At 35.5% G+C, this 19,237-nt stretch overlaps 1 protein-coding gene across 1 annotated transcript in view; it reads left to right on the forward strand.

Moving 5' to 3' along the window:
* The window catches only part of PKHD1L1 (PKHD1 like 1), a 180,183-nt gene that overhangs the window by 44,409 nt on the left and 116,537 nt on the right, over nt 1-19,237 (forward strand). The window contains 7 exon segments of the mRNA XM_063669026.1: nt 1,501-1,658; nt 3,319-3,432; nt 5,703-5,852; nt 6,853-6,977; nt 14,959-15,122; nt 16,364-16,469; nt 16,471-16,534. Coding sequence (XP_063525096.1) covers nt 1,501-1,658; nt 3,319-3,432; nt 5,703-5,852; nt 6,853-6,977; nt 14,959-15,122; nt 16,364-16,469; nt 16,471-16,534 — 881 coding nt within the window.

The raw sequence follows: 19,237 nt of genomic DNA on the forward strand, positions 1-19,237 counted from the left end.
CAGAGAAAAAGATTTGGTTAATGTTAGGAGAAGCAGAAATTAAATGGTTTTTTTCTACAGTAATTTAAATTTTAGTTGTATTTCAAGGAATGTACAACTCCAATGCATGAGAAATGCACTATACATACTACAAATGCATTTTCCATATAATAGCCTACTCTATAAATTAGTAAAAACTAGTGAAAATATTCATTCTGAAAATAAAATTTAGTCAAATCACTATTTTCCAGGAGACATTCATCTGGTCAAATCTTACCTACTGAAAGGATTTTGTGGTCAAATTCACATGGGAGACACTGTATACCATGGGTCTTCCTTGAAGATTGGCAGAGCTCATTGGAATATTAAAATCCCTGAGGAGTCCTGCAGTATTAAAAAAAAAAGGAAAAAGAAAAAAATCAATTCACCTGTGTTTAATGCAAACTTATTTTATATCTCCATCTTTTTTCAGGTAATAGCTATTAACCTCCTATTAATGTTTTACACAAAACACTTTTGGAAATATTGACATAGACATTCTGCCTTCAAGTCAGACTACACAACTAATTTGGCTATTTGGTATATTTTGCTCAGAAAGTAGGTCCCTGAATGTGTGTGTGTTTACTTTTCTTTGGGCAATCATTGTTTTTCAATATGTAAGTAAAATGTTACTTCAATATTTATGTCTCATTTTATGAAATTGTTTATTTGATTGTTGAGTGGAGGATAAAGAATTTGATTTTACATGAATTTAAGTTTTAAAAAGTATACAAAAGTTAGATTGTCAAAATACTTATGAATAAACATATGGATATCCTTTTTGATGTTGATGTATTTTTATACATCAGAGAGAAATTTTAAGGCTTCAGCAGAGACCTTAAGAAATATGGTACCCAAATCCTAACTGGGCAAATTTTAAGACTTTACCCAACAAAAAGGGTCAAAAAGATCAATGAGATTCAACTGGTAGAGCATCCTTTCAAAGAGGAGAGACATTTGAGGACACGCCTTATTCCTCTCAAAGTGACAAAGCCAATGATTATCATACTAAGTGGCATGGTATGAACAAACCTCACAGGTCAGAGATTGTTTCCTGGAATTCAGCTTCGTGCCCTATTCATGTCTAAAGAAAATAGCAATATTCCAGCTAAGCATTTGCACTAAAATAATGGTACTAGCACAAAACTAAAAGAATTTTTGGAATATCCTACTGCTCATTGATCTTTATCTCACGGTCCTAATACATCTGTCTATCTTACAATACTTCCTTTTAAGCCATAGAAACAGAACCTTAAATATATAGCACTTTGTCTGTTTTGCTATTTATGCTATGGATAAATCTGCTCAAATTTAAGGATCTACATCGTCCCCATTCTTCCTTCTTTTGTGATAACGGAGCACCAAATGAAACCAATTTGGCTACATTTGAGCATCTATTTAATATATATAAATATATATAGTTTTATATATAGGCATTTTATTAGTTAACTTCCACAAATTCTGTTTGGCACTTAATTTCAGGAGACTTTGGTCTGCTTGGTTATGAAGTAGTTGAAGGGAATAATGTCACACTGGATATTACAGAACAAACCAAAGGAAAACCCAACTTGGAGACATTCACACTGAATTGGGATGGGATCACTTCTAAGCCGCTCACTCCATGGTCATCAGAGGCTGAAGTACGCTGTAGGAATGTTTCTACTACGCATTTTCCTTGCACCCTCTCACATCATTCATGGGCCATTTGTAGACAGATGGGAAAGAGACATTACTTCAAAAAAAATCACTGCAAATTATTTATCACCTGATCAACTCACCACAATTTATATACTGTGGATATTTTTATCTGAAAGGAGACTAAGAGTCAACCTAGCGCAGCCACCCCTTTTTCCAGACAAGGCATATCTCAAAGGTTCCAAAGCCTTGCCCTGCCGATGTGTAGAAGCTTTGAGTCCCTCTATGCACACTGGAATTGTTCTTCACTCAAAATCCAATTTGTTATCCTGTAAAATCAGAAATTCCTTGAGAGATGTAGTGCAATAAAAGCTTAGCTATAAAGTATTGGTTAGTTTAAATATCCTATTAATTTATTGATGTATTTTTATACATCAGAGAGAAATTTTAAGGCTTCAGCAGAGACCTTAAGGAATATGGTACCCAAATCCTAACTCGGCAAATTTTAAGACTTTACCCAACAAAAAGGGTCAAAAACATCAATGAGATTCCACTAGTGGAGCATCCTTTCAAAGAGGAGAGACATTTAAACAGAACACCATTTAAATGTCAACCTTTTATAAAGAACACTTTAAGGAGGAGTAATACATTCTTCTATTTGGCGTGATAGGTTGGAGCCTACCCATAGTGAGGAGAGAAGGGAGGAAATATTGCAAAGACAAGAGAAGGAAAGGGAAGTTCTTAGGTCTGTGCCAACAGGGCCTAATGTATCTCCATAGGGGGCAGCCGTTCATAAAGAAAGAATGCTTGTGAGTTACAACATTTTGACAACTATCTGGACAATGAATTTAAGTTAATATCTGTTTGCGGATTAAAGAGTATATATTGTCTCAAGCCCTTAATTCTAAGCGACAATTATTTCTGTGCTTTGCTGGAGAAATTGATATGGAAATTTTAGGAGACTTGTGAATATGTACTAATTTCTGCATAATCTGCAATAATTTATTATTTTTTGAAAAATTATAAATACACGCTTACGGTATATGCATGTAATCTTTTTTGTTTTTCAAGACAGAGTCTCACTCTGTCACCAGGCTGGAATGCAGTGGTGTGGTCTCCACTCACTGCAACCCTCCACCTCCCGGGTTCAAGCGATTCTCCTGCCTCAGCCTCCTGAGTAGCTGGGACTACAGGAGCGTGCCACATGCCCAGCTAATTTTTATATTTTTAAAAGAGACAGGATTTCACCATGTTGGCCAGAATCCATTGGAGTGTATAGTTTTTTTTTTCCAGTTAATTTTGAGTTATTTGGAAAAATTATTTATTTGGAATCTATCTAATTGGGTACTAATTAATTTAGGTTTGCTTCATTGCTCTCTTTAAAAAGCTCCTAAACAAATATGTGTGCCTTATAACTAAGTATGCTATTGTTAGCCAATTGTATGTAACTATTGTTATTCTAGAATAAAAGTCTTGAAAACTCATTAGGCACTAAAATTATCACACTAACTTAAAATTATTTAGAAAATTAACTCATAATCATGACTAAAATATGGGAATTATGAAAATGTCCTATTAATACTAATTAGTAGAATCAGTAGTAGGATTACTAGTGTTCTAACTTTTCATGAAAAGAAGTTACTAATGTTTATATTGCTAATTTAGTTTCAGGGAGCAGTGGAAGAAATGGTTAGCACTAAGTGTCCACCGCAAATTGCAAATTTTGAAGAAGGATTTGTTGTGAAATACTTCAGAGACTATGAAACTGATTTTAATCTGGTATGAAATATTTAATGAACTGTGAAACTGACCTAATAAGAATTTATATAATGGTTTGAAATTTTATTTCTTTTTTGAAGTAGCATTAATAACTTTGTCATTCACAGTCAAATTGCAAAAATGACTTTGTTATACATTTATTGTAAGGGCTGTTGGTAGGTGCTATTGGTAGTGCCTTCTATGATTCGTTCGTTAAAAAATTTTTGCTACTCATGAATTTTCTTGCTAGAAAGTAGGAAAGCTGATCAAAGGTAAGATTTGCAGTGTTTTTGTTTATTTTGTGCATAGGCCATTGTTGCATTGCTGTAAAGAAATACCTAAGACTGGGCAATTTAGAAAGAAAAGAGGTTTAATTGGCTCACAGTTCTGTAGGCTGTACAGGAAGCACGATGCTGACATCTGCTCGACATCTTGGAAGGCCTTGGGAAACTCTCAATCATGGTGAAGGCAAAGAGGGAACAGGCATGTCACTTGGCTTGGTGAAGAGCAAGAGAAGAGAGTGGGGCAGTGCCACAAACTTTTAAACAACCAGACCTTGTGAAAACTCACTCACTACCATGAGAACAGCACCGATGGGATGGTGCTAAGCCATTCATGAGAAATCCACCCCCACGATCAAATCACCTACCAACAGGCCCCACCTCAAACTTTGGGGATTACAATTCAACATGTGATTTGGTGGGGACACGGATCCAAATCATGTCATTTTGTTGGTGTTTTCTTTTTTCTTTTCTTTTCTTTTTTTCTTTTTTTTTTTGAGATGGAGTCTCGCTGTGTCTCCAGGCTGGAGTGCAGTGGCACGATCTCGGATCACTGCAACCTTCACCTCCCAAGTTCAAGCAATTTTTCTGCCTCAGTCTCCCGAGTAGCTGGGACTACAGGCTCGCGCCACCAGGCCCGGCTAATTTTTGTATTTTTAGTAGAGACAGGGTTTCACAATGTTGGCCAGGATGGTCTCGATCTCTTGACCTCATGATCCGCACGTCTCGGCCTCCCAAAGTGCTGGGATTACAGACGTGAGACACCGCACCTGGCCTTGGTTTTTGTTTTCTTAACTTGGATGCACAGTATATCCTTTCTCCTCATTGACTTCAGAGATTATAATTTATGGTGGGGCATTATGTGTTTTTATGTATTATGTAGTTTTATATAATTGCTTCTCGACATAACACTCTGGTTAATTAGTACACGGCCCAGTCATCATTTATTTCTTAATGAGATATTTTCTTTAATATAGAGTAAAGGAAGAAAATTGAATATGTGCTTTCTAATTCTCATTTTCAAGACTTCAGGAAGCCAGCTATTTGCTATTTCCAAGTGAAAACTGTAAGAATAAAAAATGTATACTCTAGTTATTTAATTCAGATTAATACCCTGGATATGAATATAAATCCTTGAAACTATCTCTCATGATACTTTTCATCAGCAGATTAGTGAGAAAAAATCTTTCCATTTAATAAATGACCTTTTCAACTTCATTTAATAAGCATATGTGTATTTATGTTCTATTTTGAACGTAGTAATAGCAGCCATGAGGATGGCACATGTAATTTATCTTCTACTCCTTTCCTACTTCATTTCTCATCACCACCCTCACATGCATTTCCATGCTGCACCTAACCTTACAGTTTGCATTCCCAGCACCATGCTCTCTCACACCTCTGCTTTTTTGCGCATATTTTGGCCTCTCTCCGAAGCCCCTATTTTCTTTTTACCATTTGCACAGTGCCTTTGACACTCTTTTCCATTCCAACAACTGCTATTTATCTTTAAAGACTTAACTCATTTGTCACTTCCCCTGAGTCATCTTTCTTGATGCTTTTATGTGAGTTAGATGCCTCCCTTGAGCCTTAGTATGATAATCATTGGCTTCTTTGTCTTAGACGGGTGGCCTCTGTCTACAGGGATAGAGTTCTTCACCACTTGAATCCTGAAGATTAAACAGCAAACACGCCAACAAGCAGAAACCTGACACACAGTAAACACTGCATAAACACTTATGGAAAGAATGAATAAATACCCATAAAGAGCTCATAACGTAAGGAAAAAAATCGAACTTGGGAACTAGTCAAATACTGGTATAAAGGATTATATAATTATGGATCCGAATGAGAGCTTTAGATTTCAGACAAGGAAGAAAACATCTCAAGTTAAAGTAATCAGGGAAACAATGGGGTCTGGGTTGAACCTTGAGTGGTCTGGGTGTATACATTGGGGGAAAACCAGAACAATAAATCATGTTTTCATTTGAAATATTATTGTTTCGGTAGGAACATATTAACAGAGGGCAGAAGACAGCTGAAACTGATGCTTACTGTGGTCGTTATTCCCTGAAAAACCCAGCTGTTCTTTTTGACTCAGCAGATGTTAAACCAAACAGACGACCATATGGAGATATTTTATTGTTTCCTTATAATCAGGTAAGCTCAACAAAATGATATGCTAATTGAATCTGGAAAATACCTTGGTAATAAAATTTCATGAAATTTTAAGACAAGGAAAAATGCTTGCCATATGATTAGTATGTCATATTGTAACAGGCACTATAGTGTAAATTCTGGGTGCTTATGGTTTCCTCTTCTGAGGATCCTCAAAATAATAAATATATACTATATATGTATATAGCACCATATATCATGTATTATATTTCTCTTTTAATTTCAGAAAAAAATATTTGCACACAAGTTTAAATACTAAAATAATTAAAAATGTATAAGATTCTTCATTTTTCTTCATTAATTAAGAAGAAAGAAAAATGGCTAGCCATCATAGGATGATCTTGGGTATCCAGTCAGGGAGAAGTGAAACAAAATTAGGAGCAGAGGAGATGGCAGTTTTAGTGAGGGTATTTAACACTGTTAATAATAGATTCACCCTTTCTCTTATTTTAAAATTCTCAAATTGTGGCACCTATCCTAAAATTCAAAGTTCTTAATATATTTGGCATGCCTAAGGACTTGGGGACCATTAAAATTGGTATTTAATTACTATTTTACAGTGACATTCATCTCTATCTCTAAATGTTCAATGATATTTATGTCCCATTTAATCTGCCCGAATGTTTACCTCTCTTCTTTTCTATGTGCATTGGACTTTCAAATTTACTGAGTAGCTTAGAGTTAGTACATAACTCATCTCTACAGAGAGTGAATTGTTTCCAGTTTTAAAGGAAACTATACGTAAAAAGAAATAGAGAATTTTAATTAATTGTAAGGTCATCTCAACGTCACTTCATCTATAAAATCTTTTGCAATTCTTCTGCAGCTAACTGGCTGAAATTAATCATTTCTTTCTCTGTGTTCTGGTACATTTTATGTAGAAAATGCTCAATCAATATTTATTGACTGAATTTATTTGAATTGTTATGAAACAATGTAATGGTCATATATTGTTACCATTGTTTTTCATATTTTTATGTAGTTATGTTTAGCATACAAAGAATTCCTGGCAAATTATATTGGTCTAAAATTCCAGTACCAAGACAATAGCAAGATTACTAGAAGCACTGACACACAGTTTACATACAACTTTGCTTATGGAAACAAGTAAGTTACACTATGAATTTGAAAATTACGTTATACCATGGTATATAAACTACAGAGATAAGACAAATCCATTTCTTGGGGTTTTTTGTTTTGGTCTGTTTGGAGAGATGACGGCAAATCATGCGCACAATGGATGTAAATGGCAATTTTCCTATTCTACACACGTACATCCAACAGAAATAGTCATGTTTTAAAGAAATCTCTACATTATGAAAATAACAATTGGTCATGACATAATCACCCATAACCATAAAAAGACAAAACAATGGTAAACTTTAGAATTTAAATTATGTATTACTAAATCTAATAATGTTCCTAGTTATGCTGGAAGGTAGAAAGAGACAGGCTTATCACAATATAGTCATTACAGTTTGATCACTGAAAAAAAGGAAGTAGAGAGATTTTGAAATAATGCTTGCTGTGCCAAAAGTTAGGCACAAAGAAATGCGAATAGAGAAACATAAAGGAAGAAACAAAATAAACCTAGAGAAGCTATTTAATGACTACAACTGTCATGCCTTTAAACACAATTTAGTTCTATATAATTATTTTTGGGGTTTTATTAATTTTTATATCTTCTGAAGTTTATGTCAGTTGTGACTGCATTTTCATACACAGTACATACAAAAATTTCATTTACAGTATTTCATTTACAACAGAAACAATAGTGAAGACATACACAGAGACACATACCTTTCTATTTTGTAAAGTACTCTCCATAAATTGTTGTTGTTTATTAAAGTATAATTTACATAAAGTAAAATTCACTCTTTTTAAGTGCACAGTTTAGTGAGTTTTAACACATGTATACAGTCATGTAACCATCACTCCACTGAAGACATAGAACATTTTCTCTCTACAATTTTAGAAGTTTTTCTTTCATATAAAGTTTTTCTCATAAAAATAACCATGGTGGAATCTCCATATCTTGAAAATATTCCTTTTTTTTTGCTTTTTTTTCTGTTATAGCTACATCACAATCTTTATTTTATATGGGTCTATACAGTTTATATGATACTCTAATACATGCCATGTAAATTTCCATCATTTTATAAGACATGGAGAGCATTATTCTATTATAATAAGACATGGAGAGCACTATTTTCTTCCCATCATAGAATAGAACTCTGTGACTCAGAACTGCCATGTGTGGAACAAGCACGAGGGAGAACCAGCTTCTCCTCTTGACACCTAGACAGAAGGAGTGAGAAAATGATCCGAAGTTGGAAATAGAACCAAATGTTTACCATAAACAAAACAAAGACAAGGAATAAAAACAGGCAAGATGTTAATGGAGAGTAGAGTAGTTAGATGGGAAGAAAGGGCAGTCTTGATGGAAGAATAAGTTTCTTGATGCAAAAGCTGCTGCTCAAATCTGCAATTTCAATTGTCCCGTTTTCTACATCTTCCCAACATTATTATTATTATTATTATTTTTGAGACAGGGTCTGATTCTGTCACCATGGCTGGAGTGCTGTGGGACCATCACAGTTCACTGCAGCCTTCACCTTCTGGGCTCAAGTGGTCCTCCCACCCCAGCCTTCCCCAACAAGTAGCTGGTACTGCAGGTGTGCATCACCATGCCCAACTAATTTTTTTGTTTTTGCGGAGATTGGGTCTTCCATGTTGCCACAGCTGGTCTTGAACTCCTAGGCTCAAGCAATCCTCCTGCCTAGGCCTCCCTCCCAAAGTCCTGGGATTATAGGCATGAGACACCATGCCTGGCCCCCAACACTATTTTCAAAATGCATCAGCCAGTTCCCAATTCATAACTTTAGAAATTCATATACTCTAAAAATTGTTGACATATGTTGGACTGCAAAGGAAACCTTGTTTGTTAAAGGTTTTAAAAACTATATTTTAGAGGACAAGAAGTGTGAAGTGGGAGACAGCCAGGGTGTAGACCTGGAGGTGCTCCAGCAAAGCTAGGTCTCCAGACTCTATCAGGAGGAAATCAGTTGTGTTCACTGGGACAGTGGCAGAAAGGTGACAAAAGATGGGACCAGGCAGGTGGGTGGGAGCATATCAGAGTTATCCTTCCTGTGGAACTGGAATGATCTTATTTTTAAAAAAGGATGGGGCTGGGCAACATGGCAACCATCTCTACAAAAAATACAAAAATTAGCTGGACATGGTGGTGCACACCTGTGGTCCCAGGTACTCAGGAGGCTGAAGTGGAGGATTGCTTGAGTCCGGGAGATCCAGGCTGCAGTGAGCCAAGATTGCGCCACTGCACTCCAGCCTGGGTGACAGAATGAGACCTTGTCTTAAAAAAAAAAAAAAAAAAAGGGTGTGTGTGTGTGTGTGTGTGTGTGTGTGTATGTGTGTGTGTAGGAAGTCATAGTCTTCCATTTTTAATATAAAACATCAACATCATATTTGAAGTATGTATCTCTGGCATCAGATCCTGAGCGTATGGACCTAATTCTCTTCAGATACTCTGATCAATCAATGGATAAAGTGAGGGCAACTGTAGACCAAGTTTAAATACAGGTGTCAGTATTTCTTTAGTCATGAGGTAGGAATCCACAGTCCAACAGGTGTTTGTCAGAGGGAAAAACTTTAATAAGGGCATTAAGCTTTTCAAAGAATTCTTCAGGAAACACAAAAGTCATGCTTCATATATTCCTTAGGTTCTTGAAATAAGCATTAAAAAGATAATGACTGATGTCTTGTCCCAAGTATAATATCTACACGTTTCCACAGAATGTAAAGAAAGAGAAATTCTTGTTTACACAAAGTTCATTAGATACTGAAGTGTGGTAGAACTTGAAGTGGACTTCAAAGAAGAGAGAGAGAAAAATGCCTGAAATGTATACATGCTGTGGATGGTGTTTGCACAGAACCATATGATTTTAATAATTAACAATATCAACTTAAACAATATTAATTCTTCCAATCCATGAACACTGGATATATTTCCATTCATCTGTGTTGAGAGAGGTATATTAGTATTGAAAAACATGTTGCATCCCCCAGTGCACAAATATATGCCTTTGAGGCCATTACATAGTTGAATCCGATGTATAAAATGGGACTGAAGCTAGCTCCTGGAATGAATGAAATGAGTGGGGAGAATGCTGCCATTCCACAGAGGAATTGTTGACTCAAAAGAGGACATCCTTTGTTGGCAGTCACATAGGCAGATGCAATACCAGGAGTTGAGCCAGCCCTGCCTCTGTTAGGTGGCAAGGAGCATGAAAAGTCCATAAACAATATGATTATATACCACTGCTTCGTGCCCAATTTGCTATAGTCCATCTTTATGAAGCAGAAATCCTTCTCAAAGGGACATCTGAAGGTACATTGTTCAACAGGAAGGAATGATTGAACTGAACAGTGAAATAACAATTTTACTTTTGATGCCTATCGCCCTTATGCTATGCACTCCTCCACTGCCACAGGATTTTGGAACATTTTATGGATCCTTGTTCTTCTGTATCAATCAAGTCATCACTTACCATATCATTAAATAGGTCTCTCCTTTTAGCCTATAATTTGGGATGGCTGAAGGGAGATGGGGATGGTTAATGGGTACAAAAAACAGCTAGAAAGAATGAATAAGACCTAGTATTTGATAGCACAACAGGGTAGCTGAAATCAATAATAATTAATAGTACATTTAAAAACAAAGTATAATTTCATTGTTTATAATACAAAGGATTAAAGGCTTGAGGGGATGGATACCCCATTTTACATGATATGATTATTATGCATTGCATGACTGTATCAAAACATCTCATGTACCCCCACAAATATAGACACCTACACATGTATCCACAAAAAATAAAACTAAAAATTTTTTTAAAATTAAAAAACTTATCTGCTGTACAGTAATTTTCAAGACACATTACATTTGATGAAGTTCATGGATTTTCTTTACCCTAAATGTTACAAGACCTTTTTTTTTTTCTTTTATTATTATTATTTTTATTATTATTATTATTATTATTATTATTATACTTTAGGTTTTATGGTACATGTGCGCAATGTGCAGGTAAGTTACATATGTATACATGTGCCATGCTGGTGCGCTGCACCCACCAACTCGTCATCTAGCATTAGGTATATCTCCCAATGCTATCCCTCCCCCCTCCCCCCACCCCACAACAGTCCCCGAAGTGTGATGTTCCCCTTCCTGTGTCCATGTGTTCTCATTGTTCAATTCCCACCTATGAGTGAGAATATGCGGTGTTTGGTTTTTTGTTCTTGCGATAGTTTACTGAGAATGATGATTTCCAATTTCATCCATGTCCCTACAAAGGACATGAACTCATCATTTTTTATGGCTGCATAGTATTCCATGGTGTATATGTGCCACATTTTCTTAATCCAGTCTATCATTGTTGGACATTTGGGTTGGTTCCAAGTCTTTGCTATTGTGAATAATGTGGCAATAAACATACGTGTGCATGTGTCTTTATAGCAGCATGATTTATAGTCCTTTGGGTATATACCCAGTAATGGGATGGCTGGGTCGAATGGAATTTCTAGTTCTAGATCCCTGAGGAATCGCCACACTGACTTCCACAAGGGTTGAACTAGTTTACAGTCCCACCAACAGTGTAAAAGTGTTCCTATTTCTCCACATCCTCTCCAGCACCTGTTGTTTCCTGACTTTTTAATGATTGCCATTCTAACTGGTGTGAGATGGTATCTCATTGTGGTTTTGATTTGCATTTCTCTGATGGCCAGTGATGGTGAGCATTTTTTCATGTGTTTTTTGGTTGCATAAATGTCTTCTTTTGAGAAGTGTCTGTTCATGTCCTTCGCCCACTTTTTGATGGGGTTGTTTGTTTTTTTCTTGTAAATTTGTTGGAGTTCATTGTAGATTCTGGATATTAGCCCTTTGTCAGATGAGTAGGTTGCGAAAATTTTCTCCCATTTTGTAGGTTGCCTGTTCACTCTGATGGTAGTTTCTTTTGCTGTGCAGAAGCTCTTTAGTTTAATTCGATCCCATTTGTCAATTTTGGCTTTTGTTGCCATTGCTTTTGGTGTTTTAGACATGAAGTCTTTGCCCATGCCTATGTCCTGAATGGTAATGCCTAGGTTTTCTTCTAGGGTTTTTATGGTTTTAGGTCTAACGTTTAAGTCTTTAATCCATCTTGAATTGATTTTTGTATACGGTGTAAGGAAGGGATCCAGTTTCAGCTTTCTACATATGGCTAGCCAGTTTTCCCAGCACCATTTATTAAATAGGGAATCCTTTCCCCATTTCTTGTTTTTCTCAGGTTTGTCAAAGATCAGATACTTGTAGATATGTGGCATTATTTCTGACGTCTCTGTTCTGTTCCATTGATCTATATCTCTGTTTTGGTACCAGTACCATGCTGTTTTGGTTACTGTAGCCTTGTAGTATAGTTTGAAGTCAGGTAGCGCGATGCCTCCAGCTTTGTTCTTTTGGCTTAGGATTGACTTGGCGATGCGGGCTCTTTTTTGGTTCCATATGAACTTTAAAGTAGTTTTTTTTTAAACAAGAATATTCTTGTTTAAAGAAAATCCATGGACACCATCAAATGTAATGCATCTTAAAAACCCTAGAAGAAAACCTAGGCATTACCATTCAGGACATAGGCATGGGCAAGGACTTCATGTCTAAAACATGGGCAAGGACTTCATGTCTAAAACATGAACACATGGACACATGGACACAGGAAGGGGAACATCACACTCTGGGGCCAGGAAGGGGAACATCACACTCTGGGGCCTATTGTGGGGTGGAGGGAGGGGGGAGGGATAGCATTAGGAGATATACCTAATGCTAAATGACGAGTTAATGGGTGCAGCACACCAGCATGGCACATGTAGACATATGTAACTAACCTGCACATTGTGCACATGTACCCTAAAACTTAAAGTATAATAATAATAAAATAAAATAAAAAAAATAAAAATAACATGGTTGCCTTGATATTACCAGTCAAGACGAGATAAATTTATCTGCTTCTAACAGTTGTTTCTTTTTTTCTTTTTATTCTTTTTTCTTATTTATTTATTTATTTATTTTTATTATTATTATTATACTTTAAGTTTTAGGGTACATGTGCACAATGTGCAGGTTAGTTACATATGTATACATGTGCCATGCTGGTGTGCTGCACCCATTAACTCGTCATTTAGCATTAGGTATATCTCCTAATGCTATCCCTCCCCCCCCACCCACCCCACAACAGTCCCCAGAGTGTGATGTTCCCCTTCCTGCGTCCATGTGTTCTCATTGTTCAATTCCCATCTATGAGTGAGAACATGTGGTGTTTGGTTTTTTGCCCTTGCGATAGTTTGCTGAGAATGATGATTTCCAATTTCATCCATGTCCTTACAAAGGACATGAACTCATCATTTTTTATGGCTGCATAGTATTCCATGGTGTATATGTGCCACATTTTCTTAATCCAGTCTACCATTGTTGGACATTTGGGTTGGTTCCAAGTCTTTGCTAGTGTGGTATTTCTTTTTTTCTTTTGAGACGGGGTCTCACTCTGTTGCCAAAGTTGGAGTGCAGTGGCGTGATCTCAGCTCACTGCAACCTCCACCTCCTAGGTTCAAGCAATTCTCCTGCCTCAGCCTCCTGAGTAGCTGGGATTACAGGCGAGCGCCACCCTGCCTGGCTAATTTTTTGTATTTTCAGTTAGTGACGGGGTTTCACCATATTGGTCAGGCTGGTCTCCAACTCCTGACCTCGTGATCCACCCACCTCGGCCTCCCAAAGCGCTGGGATTACAGGCGTGAGCCACCGCACCCGGACTCTAACAAATATTTCCAAATCTGCTTTAATATAGGTCAGACAGTCCACCTTGATCAAGTAGATGTATTAGTATTTGTTGTTTTCAGTACACTGTTAGTGTTAAAAGTACCATTTCCCATCCCCTAAAATTGTTCTACAACCTTCCAAAAAGTGGTTTGTAGTTGTAAATCAAGTTTTAAAATCTAAAAACAGGCTGCCTTTCTCTTCAAAAAATGGAATTATTTAATCACAAAGGCACAGTGTACAGTTCAGTTTTGATATCATTTGCAGTCTCCTTTTCCCTTACAAAAGGTCCTGTTCAGTATGCCAAATTTTCTAAGTTGTGGTTTTTAAAATTTTAGAATTGTATAATTAGTTGTACAATTCTACACTGTGGCCCTAGGTACTTTTTTTTTAATTTAAAGAGCACTTTAACTTAATGTCGTTTGCATACAATTTTCTAAAACTGATATGTGTAGTCTAATCTTTGATGAGCTAGAGGTGGATCCCATGATGAGTTTATGAACCCTGAAGAAAATGGGACTCTAAGGTACCCAAACAAACTAGTCAGTTAATAACTACAGTGGTAGCTGATGAAAGATTATTGTTAAACTATATTTAATTATTTGAATAGAAATACTTATATATGTGTTGCAAACTCTTATAGCTTTAATGCTTTACTGTAATTTATGGGATTCCAATGCAGTTATGATTTAATGGAAAATCTGAATCTGAGTTATACATTTAAAGGGTACTGTGCAACCATTTATATCTACAAATAACACCCTTCTAGCACTTAGAACAAGGGACAATGCTACTCCAGGGAACTTTCCTGGAAGTGTTATCAAGTTCCAGTTTTGCTTCTTAGCAGTGGACTGAACTTACTGTTCTATGCCTGGTATTGTTCACGAAAATTGTTGACTCCATTCTTGTGTCTTGTTTTGTTAATGTGCCCTACACCAATGCCTGTGCTTCTTGGTTTCCTTACTTGTTGTTACACAATGTTATTTTACATTCCTATGGCTACTGCCAAGGCTACAAATAAACGAAAGCTTATATTTGTATACAGTGCTAAATCTTTTAGTGCCAATGTAAGTTTCTGCCTGCTGTGCCTTGTTATGGCTGCTTTTCTGTGCTAATAAAGCTCCCTTGATGGTCTTCTTGTGGGAAAAAATATTTTAGTCTACAAAATTTTAATGCTTTTTAAAGTATATTTGCTTAAATGTTACCACAACAAATTAATCAAACATATTTCAGCTGGACTTACACTTGTATAGACCTTCTGGATCTCATAAGAACGAAATACACTGGGACAAATGTTTCTCTTCAGAGGATTAGTTTACATAAAGCATCAGAATCACAGTCTTTCTATGTGGATGTAGTGTACATTGGACACACATCTACAATCTCAACATTGGATGGTATGTTGTATCATTTGATCTCTACTTTAATCTAAATATAGTAAAATCTTACCATGGAAATTATTTTTATATTCTGTATTATAGATAGAAACATTAATATCTAAATATTAATGAGTCACTCTTTTATCTGAATAATATTATTATTTTATTTTGTAATGAATAGTGCAAGGTGATTATTCCAAGGATAAATGAATCCTTAATGAAAACTTTCTCACAATAGCAAGAATTTGCTTTATAGTCCAGGATTTTGTTTATGGATAAATACACTATGTCAAACATTTTCATTTTGCTTTGTTTTATTTTTGAGATCTAGTCCCAAAATGCAACTATTGACATTGACATCCGTCTACTAAGATTGACTTGAAACTTTCCATAGACTTAAGAGTGATAACTAATAATACTACAAATGAAACCTTCATTTCAATAGTGTTAGCATTGTGTTTCTAGTCATGTTAATAGACATGACATTTATTAGATGTAGTAATAATAAAAATTAAACTCTACGGTCTTTTAAAAAATTAACCTAACTCCAAATGTCACCTTAAAAGTGACTTTTCCCATTTTTGAAAGAAACATTAGAATCCTTTTCTTTGGAACTGCTTTCAAGTGCAAGGTGGTGAATTAACTGATTTTTTTTTTAATGTAAATGTTACTACTTCATTGTCACTCCTTTTGAATCTGCTGTCACCAGACCTACATTATGATTGATAGAACATGTATAAGACAGATGGATTGTGCTGGGATAAATGTTGTCGTTCATTAAACGATACTCACTTAGCACCTACTATGTGACAGGCATTGTGTCAAGTACTAACAAAAGAGCAATGAAGATGACAATCTTTGTCCTGCCCTCATGAAGCACACATCCTAGTGAGCACCACATTTGGGGGATGTAGAACAGAACAAAGCTAACTAACCACAGAAGGCTGCAGGAAACCCAGGGATTGGTGGCTTTTAAATATTTAGTTTTTACTTGATAGGGTTCATATGTCAAAAGACATAAAGCTTCATAATATAAAAATGAAAATTTAGCAAGCTTCATAAACTACTTTCCTTCAGGTCTTCTTTCTAATACTTGATTTTAGATACTTTATTCCATGACAATGTTGATATTATTTGATGATTTTATTTTTAGCAACAGAAGCAATGCAATTTTATCTCCTCTCTATTAGGTTAATTTTACATGGCAAAACCCACAATTACTTTTACACCAACCTAATATTTTTATTTATATTCTTTAGAAATGCCCAAGAGAAGACTTCCTGCATTAGCAAATAAAGGAATGTTCTTAGAGCACTTTCAGGTGAATCGGACCAAAACAAATGGGCCAACTATGACAAACCAATATTGTTACCATGACTTCATACAATTGCAGTCACAATATACCCATGATGGCTGTGAGCTTTGGGCAGGTAAGCCTAGAATTTTGCATTAATTTTTATGTAGTGAATTTTATTTTTAATTTTTTTAAATAACCAACATACAGATGGAATATTTTAACAGGAAAAGATAACTAACTATTCTAAGGTTATATGAAGACTTGGAGTACGAAAATTGACTTTAAGTATTAAAAAATTTCTTGCAGAAATATGTCTATGGGAAGGAAAACAGGGAGAAATATCCTTAAAAAACGAAGTCATATTTAAGTAGAGTTTTCTCTGTGGACGTAAAAGAAAAAGTTATGGTCTCTTCCAATAAACATCCTTAAACAGATATTATTGAAAGAAAAGTTGAGATTCTGCATTATGCTTTTAAATTGTTTTGTTATAAACACCATTTATTTTTGCTTGTATGAAAATTTATACAAGGGAAGAAAGAAGTGGTTTTTCATAATTCCAGAAGGACCTGAACAATTTTTTGTACATTTGTAATAAGATTAATATTAAATATTACACATATAAAGAAAAATTTAAAATTAAATTTCTGTAAAAATATTCAATGAGTTAATATGATTTCCTACCACAAACCAAAAACAAGTATAATAAGCTCAAGATTAAAGATTAAATAATCATTAACCATTGTAATTGGATTAGAGCCTCACAGAAAATTTTTGCAAAGTAAACAATTTTATGATTAAAATTACTGAAAACTTATAAAAACTCCAAAAAAGTTGCCTTTATCCCATCCTGGCCCAATGTTTTACTCTTAATATCTTCAAGATTAGCATCTTACAAATGCTTTTCAGTGCTTTACTCTTAGCTCTATTAGAAAATATAATAACTGGCCGGGCGTGGTGGCTCACGCCTGTAATACCAGCACTTTGGGAGGCCGAGGTGGGCGGATCATGAGGTCAGAAGATTGAGACTATCCGGGCTAACACGATGAAACCCCGTCTCCACTAAAAAGTACAAAAAAATTAGCCAGGTGTGGTGGCGGGTGCCTGTAGTCCCAGCTACTTCAGAGGCTGAGGCAGGAGAATGGCGTGAACCCGGGAGGTGGAGCTTGCAGTGAGCGGAGATCGAGCCACTGCACTTCAGCCTGGGCGACAGAGCGAGACTCTGTCTCAAAAAAAAAAAAAAAAAAAGAAAATATAATAACTAATTCAAAGCATCTGTGTCAAAATTCTCCCATTTTTCAAGATTCCTCAATAAACTAATTGGTAACTGTAACCTCTATCTTTAATTATTTATCAAAGTTGACACTGAAGAATACAGGACTTAGATTTTTGTGACTTTTTAAGAAAATTCAAGTGATAGGTACATGTAATAATATGCACATATGTTAAATGTATAGATCAATAAATTATTTTAAGAACTTTAACTTTGACATAATTGTAGATTCACATGCAGTTGTAAGAAATAACACAGAACTATTTTTATATCCTTTACCCATTTTCCCCCAATGATAATTTTTTTGTATAATATAGCATAATATCATAATCAGGAAATTGACGTGATAAAATCCACTGACTTTATTCAGATTCTTCCAGGATTGTGTGTGTGTGCGTGTTTGTGTAGTTCTTATACAATTTTATCACAGGTGTAGATTCATCTGACCACCAGCAGAACAGTTCTATTACGAGTATCTCTTGTGCTACCTTTTTGTAGCCGTGCTGTCACAGCCACCTCCCTTGTTCCCTTCCTCCTGCACTCACTCATATATGGCAACCACAAATTCATTCTCTCAATAATTTTGTTGTTTCAAGAATGCTACAAAAATGGAATCAGATGTCATATAATCCTACAAATACATAGCTTTTGGATACTGGCTTTTTTTCACTCAGCATAATTCCCTTGAGATCCATTCAGATTGTGTCGATCAATTTATTCGTTTTAATTGCTGAGTATATTTACTTTTATAGATGTACCAGTTTGTTTACTCACCCGTTGAAGGACATTTGAGTTGTTTCTTGGTTTTGGCTATTATGAATTAAACCGCTATGAACATTCATCTATAGGCTTTTGTGAGATATAAGTTTCCATTTTTTCTGGGTTAAATTCCCAACAGTGCAATTATAGGGTCGTATGGTAAGAACATGTATAGTTTTTAAAGAAACTACCATACTTTTTTCTGAAGTGGTTGTACCATTTTAGATTCCCACCAGCAGTGTACGATCCAGTTTCTGCACAATCTTGCCGGTGTTTGGTGATGTCACTATTTTTAATTTTAGGCATTCTGGTAGGGTGTGTAGCGATGGCTCATTTTCATTTTAATTGATATTCCCTAATGGCTAATGATGTTGAACATCTTTTTATGAACTTATTTGCCACCTACATATCTTCTACTGTGAAATGTCTAGGTATAATTCTTTCATCAGATATGTGGTTTGCAAATATTTTCTCCCAGACTGTACCTCACCTTTTCATCTTCTTCATAAGGTCTTTGACAGAACAAAGTTTTAAAAATTTTATGAGGCCAAATTTATCATTTTTTTTTCTTTTTTGAATGGTGCTTTTGGTTTCAAGTCTGAGAACTTACTTAGCTCTAGGTCCTGAGGATTTTTCTGTTTTTTTCTAAAAATCGTATAGATTTACATTTTATATTTAAGGGCATGATCCATTTTGTGTTAATTTTTACATATAGGACGTGATTTTTGGCTGAGGTTCATTTGTTTGCCTATGCCTCCAATTGTTTCAGCACCATTTATTGAAAAGGCTGTCTTTCTTCCATTTAAT

The sequence above is a fragment of the Pongo pygmaeus genome, chromosome 7, assembly GCF_028885625.2.
Source record: "Pongo pygmaeus isolate AG05252 chromosome 7, NHGRI_mPonPyg2-v2.0_pri, whole genome shotgun sequence".
Lineage (NCBI taxonomy): Eukaryota > Metazoa > Chordata > Mammalia > Primates > Hominidae > Pongo > Pongo pygmaeus.